Raw genomic sequence first — 7,500 nt, forward strand, 5'->3', positions numbered from 1 at the left:
AGAGGTAGCATCATAAGATGAATAATGACAGTAGAGTAGGACTAGAGGTAGCATCATATGACAGTAGAGTAGGACTAGAGGTAGCATCATATGACAGTAGAGTAGGACTAGAGGTAGCATCATATGACAGTAGAGTAGGACTAGAGGTAGCATCATATGACAGTAGAGAAGGACTAGAGGTAGCATCATATGACAGTAGAGAAGGACTAGAGGTAGCATCATATGACAGTAGAGTAGGACTAGAGGTAGCATCATATGACAGTAGAGTAGGACTAGAGGTAGCATCATAAGATGAATAATGACAGTAGAGTAGGACTAGAGGTAGCATCATATGACAGTAGAGTAAGACTAGAGGTAGCATCATATGACAGTAGAGAAGGACTAGAGGTAGCATCATATGACAGTAGAGAAGGACTAGAGGTAGCATCATATGACAGTAGAGTAGGACTAGAGGTAGCATCATATGACAGTAGAGTAGGACTAGAGGTAGCATCATATGACAGTAGAGAAGGACTAGAGGTAGCATCATATGACAGTAGAGAAGGACTAGAGGTAGCATCATATGACAGTAGAGTAGGACTAGAGGTAGCATCATAAGATGAATAATGACAGTAGAGTAGGACTAGAGGTAGCATCATATGACAGTAGAGTAAGACTAGAGGTAGCATCATATGACAGTAGAGAAGGACTAGAGGTAGCATCATATGACAGTAGAGAAGGACTAGAGGTAGCATCATATGACAGTAGAGAAGGACTAGAGGTAGCATCATATGACAGTAGAGAAGGACTAGAGGTAGCATCATATGACAGTAGAGTAGGACTAGAGGTAGCATCATATGACAGTAGAGTAGGACTAGAGGTAGCATCATATGACAGTAGAGTAGGACTAGAGGTAGCATCATATGACAGTAGAGTAGGACTAGAGGTAGCATCATATGACAGTAGAGAAGGACTAGAGGTAGCATCATAATAATGACAGTAGAGTAGGACTAGAGGTAGCATCATATGACAGTAGAGTAAGACTAGAGGTAGCATCATATGACAGTAGAGTAGGACTAGAGGTAGCATCATATGACAGTAGAGTAGGACTAGAGGTAGCATCATAATAATGACAGTAGAGTAGGACTAGAGGTAGCATCATATGACAGTAGAGTAGGACTAGAGGTAGCATCATATGACAGTAGAGTAGGACTAGAGGTAGCATCATATGACAGTAGAGTAGGACTAGAGGTAGCATCATAATAATGACAGTAGAGTAGGACTAGAGGTAGCATCATATGACAGTAGAGTAAGACTAGAGGTAGCATCATATGACAGTAGAGTAGGACTAGAGGTAGCATCATATGACAGTAGAGTAAGACTAGAGGTAGCATCATAAGATGAATAATGACAGTAGAGTAGGACTAGAGGTAGCATCATAAGATGAATAATGACAGTAGAGTAGGACTAGAGGTAGCATCATAAGATGAAGTCAGGAGGATAGTCATACAACTAGGGAGGATTTCCTTGTTTCCTCCCTTCCTCTCGCTACACCTCTTCTCCCCTTATCGCCCACATTTCTCTATCCCCTTCCTCCCTTCCTTTTCTCTCTCCCGCACACCCAGCGCATGGTCTCTTCGCCCCGCTCCCCTCAGGCAGAAGGTTGCGGTCACTAAAGACTGTGAAGCCCCGACACTCACACAGCTTTTTCCCCACGGCCATCCGGCTCCTAAATGCTGCTGGTGTCGTCCCCCCCCCCCCCCCGACCTGACCCCCATCTATCTACCCTCCCTCTACCCCCACTCAGAGAGCTATGGACTGTCTTGACCTGAACACCTGAACTTTTGGCACTTTTTGCACTTCTTATATTTATATTTATTTATTACTTTTTGCACGACTTTTTGATTTTTTTGCACTGTCTTGACTTTTTGCACTGTCTTGTCCTGTCTTGCACCTGTCCTGTTGTAAACTGTGCTCCACTGTACCAAACCAAATTCCTAACATGTCATCGCAATAAAGTCTCTCTCTCTCTCTCTCTTTCTCTCTCTTTCTCTCGCTCTCTCTCTTTCTCTCGCTCTCAGGTTGGTGATCAGAGGTTACCGTTCTCCTCTGCAGGCTGAGGACCTGTGGTCCCTGAGAGAGGAGGACACTTCAGACAGGATCATCTCTGACCTGGAGAAAGAGTGGACTCGTCAATCTGCCAAACTGCAACAGTAAGACTACTACACTCTATACTATACACTACACACTAGATACTAGACACTACACACTACACAATACACACTACACACTACACACTAGACACTACACCCTTACCCCAGACAGGATCATCTCAGAAAAAATATATTTCTGAGAAGAAAATCCTATGCATGCATGAATAAACAAGAGATAAGATTAAATAGTTTTAGAATAAAGTTTGGTGGCAACCCTACTCACTAGTGTGCCAAACTGTACCTACTACGTACTCTACAATTAACACGACATACTGACCATCGACCATATATTGTGTGTTGTGACCTCTCAGATTTCAACACTAATGACCTCCCTGTCTCCACCCCTCAGACAGGAGCGCAGTGTCGGGGCGTCCTGGGCGGCAGCGGCGGGGCCCAAGCTGACAGAGCAGACCCAGCTGCTGAAGAAGCTGAGGCAGGAGCAGAGCTCAGGGTTCTGCCTCCTCAGGACTCTGGCCCGCAGCTTTGGACCCTACTTCCTCGTCGGGTCCCTCTGTCTGGTCATCCACGACGCCTTCATGTTCTCCATACCGCAGGTGCTCAGGTGAGGCTGAGTGGGGCAGTGCTTTGTGTGTGTGTGTGTGTGTGTGTGTGTGTGTGTGTGTGTGTGTATGTGTGTGTGTGTGTGTGTGTGTGTGTGTGTGTGTGGGTGGGTGGTTGTGTGTGTGTGTGAGTCTGTCTGTGTGTGAGTACGTGAGTGTGTGAGTATGCGTAGTTGTTTGTGTGTGTGTGTGTGTGTGTGTGTGTGTGTGTGTGTGTATGTGAGTATGCGTAATTGTTTGTGTGTGTGTGTGTGCATGTGTTGTTATGACAATGTCAATGTCTTCTCCAGCCATATGCTGAAACACAGGTAAACAAATCCCATTGTTTATTGTTTGTGCACCGCAGCCTGCTGCTGGAGTTCATGCGAGACGAGGACGCCCCCTTGTGGAAGGGCTACATGTATGCCTTCCTCATGTTCCTGCTGTCCTGCCTCCAGTCCCTGTTCAACCACCAGTACATGTACTCCTGCTTCACCGTGGGCATGAGGGTCAAGACCGCCGTCATGGGCCTCGTCTACAGGAAGGTAAGGAGGACTACGTATCCCATGAGCCCCTAGGGCAGAAAGTGAGGGGGAGTGACTGATAGTAATATGGCCATGCTCGACCAGATTGTGGTTATGACTATCGAACAAGTACATCAATCCGTCCATCTACCCATCCATCTACCCATCCACCCATCCATCCATTGTTCCATTTAATGCTTCCAATATCCCCAAAAGTGCTGTTGTGTACACATTGGGTTTTCTTGTCAACTACAGGAGCATGTTGTGCCTCTGACTGTGTGTGATGTTTTCTATGTCGCCAGTCGCTGGTGATAAGCAGTGCAGCACGGCGCTCATGTACTGTGGGCGAAATCGTTAACCTGGTGTCTGCAGACACACAGAAGCTCATGGACTTTGTGGTCTACTTCAACGCTGTGTGGATGGCACCCATCGAGATCGCCCTCTGCCTGTTCTTCCTGTGGCAGGTAACAGGGCTAACACACACACACACATGCTCGCGCACACACACACACACACACACACACACACACAAACATACACACAATTCTGCACTGTACACACGCTACAAAAAGCTAAATATCCCTCACCTCCTCTAATTGATACTACATCTTTAACACGCATACAGGTGAACAAACACACTCAGAAACACAGTTCACATGATGTCCCCCATCTTTCCTTTTCCAATGCAGCTTCTGGGTCCATCCGCCTTGGCTGGAATCACCACTGTTATCCTTATATTTCCCCTAAATGGATTCATCGCTAAGTTGAGGAGCAAACTGCAGGTGAGTAAACAAAAATAGTATAAAACACATACACAGTATAGAAAACACACACACACACACACACACAAACACACACACACACACACACACACACACACACATGCACACATGCACACACACACGTGCATGCACGCACGCACACACACACACACACGATGGTTTTAAGATTCCCTACGCAACCATTGTTGTGCGTTGTACTGTAACACAAGTATTATAATTCCATCCCTTGCTTCTGTGTGGGGTTGTATGGGTTCACCACTGTGTCTCGTGCCTTGCCCCAGTCTCTTCCAGCTGGTTTAGATAGAGGAGAGGTAGAGTGGCGTGAGTCTGTGCCTCTGACTTTAGCTTCAGTCTCTTTGATGCTCCGACGTTTGCAACACATGTGCAACAACCACAGAAAACGGCTCTGTTAAAAAACTGAAATTGTCTCATTTATTTTGTCCCAAACAACCCACTTTTGGCAGTATCACTACTGAATTTGGTCTTGTAAATAGACTACTGTAGGGCTGCTTAACCTCTTTCTCGACTGAAGCTTAATAAACTACTTACAGGCAACAAACAAGATCTCATTTGATTTTATCTACTATATCTACTTCTGCTCTTCATTGAATGCACTTGCATTCAGCCCTCATACACAGAGTTTCCACTGATGATATTAACATAAAGTTGAATAGTTTTTTGTATTGTTGTATTTGCTGGATTTTGCTTGCTTGTAAATACTCAGAGGGGACTGTATGATTCATGTTCTTCAAGGTAGCGATGCATTGGTAGAGAGCATTCTGTAGGACAATGTTTCAACGACATTTGTAATTAGGTACTAAACATTTGTAATCAGGTACTAAATGCTATTTGTGCATACCTATGTGCCAAAATAATGTTGTAAAATAGCTCTGCTTATATTACTAATAAAACTACACTGAATTGTATTGTAATTTAATTTGGATGCATATTCATGTTCATATTCATGTTCATATTCATGTTCCCAGGAGGTCCAGATGAAGTACACGGACAGTCGGATCAAACTGATGAACGAGATCTTGAACGGGATCAAGATCCTGAAGTTCTACTCCTGGGAGAAGGCCTTCCTGGATAGAGTGTTGGGGTACAGGGAGAAGGAGCTCAAAGCTCTGAAAAAGTCCCAGATCCTCTACTCCATCTCCATCGCCTCCTTCAACTCCTCCTCGTTTCTGGTGTGTAACCTGGTTTAAAGCCCACCTAAGGCTGTTATAGAACCTGTGTAAAACTGTCAAAAGAAATACTCCATCTCTATTGCCCCCTTCGCCTCTGTCAATCATCCCTGTCATAAACCCCTGGCAAGGCTGTTAGAGAGATGAGGTAAGGCTGTCCTAACTACTACTCCATATCCTTCGCCTCCATTAACTCCTGCCTCCTTGTGTATAATGCCATGCCTATATAAGAGCCTTCATAAGTCTATCCTAGAACCTTCATAAGGCTGTCATAAGCAATACATCTTGAACTCCTCCTTCCTGGTATGTAACTGCCTGGCATAAAGCTTAAGGCTGTTATAGAGCCTAAGCCTTCATTCTCCTTCCTAAAACTACCTTATATGATTGTTATCCATTTTGGACTAGATGATTATCCCACTACTGTGTCTGGTGCTAAATGAGACTGTAAGAGTCTCTAGGCACAGAGGGAGGTCGACACAGAGGAACAGCTGTAAATATGTTTTTATTTGGCTACAGCACGGCTCAGCAACGTCACTGACGTTCTGAGCTAGTCGTTCAAAATAATAAAGAATAAGTCCAGCGTGCGGCCGTCACTGCCGTCACGCCCGCTGCGTCCCCTTTCGGGACTCGGCCCGCTGCCCGACTCTCCGCGGCACGCCCCCTTCTCGGGACCTGTTCGCTCCTCGGCAGAGCTCTCTCTCTCTCTCTGCCGCTGCTTCCCCTTTCGGGACTTGTTCAGCCGCCTGGCTCTCGGCACCACACCCCCTTTCGGGATCTCGTTGGTCCTCGCCAGTCGCCACAGCTCTCTCTCTCTCTCTCGGTCTGACAGGTTCTCCCTGTGTGGTTCGCTCTCGCGATCAGTTTTCACCGCCTCCTTCACTCTCCCGAGGGAACAAACACACACAGGTCACTGACACCTGTCCGCAATCAGCTCGTCATCCCCCTCCAACAACAGTCTGGCTCCCTCTGCAGGCCAGAACGCGCCATGCTCCCCACAGAGACATTGAACCCCAAAATGTTCATCTGTTTGTTTGTGTAGATGTTGATATACAGTTTATATTAGGCACATGAATGTGAAAGACTGGCACCATGACGGGATGGGAAATCTAAAATAAAGAAAAGTGTGACACCATAGTTTCAACTCATTCAGCATCAACAAATGGTTCTACAGCAGCCCTGTGTGTTTCTGTCCGTCTCACAGATTGCGTTCTCCATGTTTGGGGTCTACGTGCTCATTGACGACAAGAACGTGCTGGACGCCCAGAAGGTCTTTGTTTCCATGGCGCTGATCAACATTCTGAAGACCCCCCTGAGCCAGCTCCCCTTTGCCATGAGCACCACCATGCAGGTCAGAGGTCACATCACTAAGGGACAGACAGTGTCATTGCAAAGTTGTGCTGACTGGCTGAAGTTGCATTGAAACCCTTCACAAATGTGACAGCAGCTGGTGAAAGCGGGAAAAAGTCGGCAACTAACCAAATGTTCAGACTTTTATTCTGAAAAATGTAAATAAATTCAACATTGTTGAAAATCACTGACACACTCGCTAGTCAAGCCAAAGATATTCGGATTCGGTGAGTAATCCCCACTACCACCTAGAGTTTGGTAATATTATTATAGACCTGGTATTATTTGATTCTGGTATATTTTGATTCTGGTATAATAATTCTGGTATAATGATTCTGGTATATTTTGATTCTGGTATATTTTGATTCTGGTATAATAATTCTGGCACAATGATTCTGGTATAATGATTCTGGTATAATGATTCTGGTATAAGGCTTTGAACCTTGAAAAACACGACATATCAAGAAAGATACATCGTAATGTTTTCCCCTGTTCTTATCCTAATGTGGAGTTAAGGCTAGATGTTATACATAAGGCTGTGTGGGGTATATCCTGATGTGGAGATGACTGACGGTTTGCGGTGGATGGTTTGTCTTGGCGCAGGCCATTGTCTCTCTGAAGCGACTGGGGAAGTTCCTCTGCCAGGACGAGCTGAAGCTAGACAGCGTGGACAGAGCCCCCTACAGCCCTCGTGAGAGACACATACACACACACACACACACACACACACACAGTGCTACAGTATGTGTGCTGGATTCTCAAATATGTTATGGTGTTAAAATATGTGACACGATCTGGTGAAAAGGTCCATTATCAAGTCTCGCAAATGACCAAAAAAGTTCTTCTTGAAGTGTTTTAAGTTTTTTTGCATAATTATGTGTTGAAGAGGCCACTCGATAGCCCACTCGAGCCCATTCGTTTTAGATTAA

General features: G+C 45.3%; 1 protein-coding gene across 1 annotated transcript in view; it reads left to right on the plus strand.

Moving 5' to 3' along the window:
- LOC308151278 (multidrug resistance-associated protein 1-like) overlaps positions 1-7,500 on the plus strand; it is a gene marked incomplete at both ends in the record, with an annotated part of 44,572 nt that overhangs the window by 27,690 nt on the left and 9,382 nt on the right. Inside the window, 8 exons of the mRNA XM_080524116.1 lie at positions 2,061-2,192; positions 2,542-2,754; positions 3,099-3,276; positions 3,558-3,719; positions 3,945-4,037; positions 5,024-5,227; positions 6,426-6,572; positions 7,175-7,262. Of these exons, the coding sequence (XP_080380242.1) occupies positions 2,061-2,192; positions 2,542-2,754; positions 3,099-3,276; positions 3,558-3,719; positions 3,945-4,037; positions 5,024-5,227; positions 6,426-6,572; positions 7,175-7,262 (1,217 nt within the window). The remainder of the gene's footprint in view (positions 1-2,060; positions 2,193-2,541; positions 2,755-3,098; positions 3,277-3,557; positions 3,720-3,944; positions 4,038-5,023; positions 5,228-6,425; positions 6,573-7,174; positions 7,263-7,500) is intronic.

This window comes from Nansenia antarctica, assembly GCF_963989245.1.
Source record: "Nansenia antarctica genome assembly, chromosome: 2".
Lineage (NCBI taxonomy): Eukaryota > Metazoa > Chordata > Actinopteri > Argentiniformes > Microstomatidae > Nansenia > Nansenia antarctica.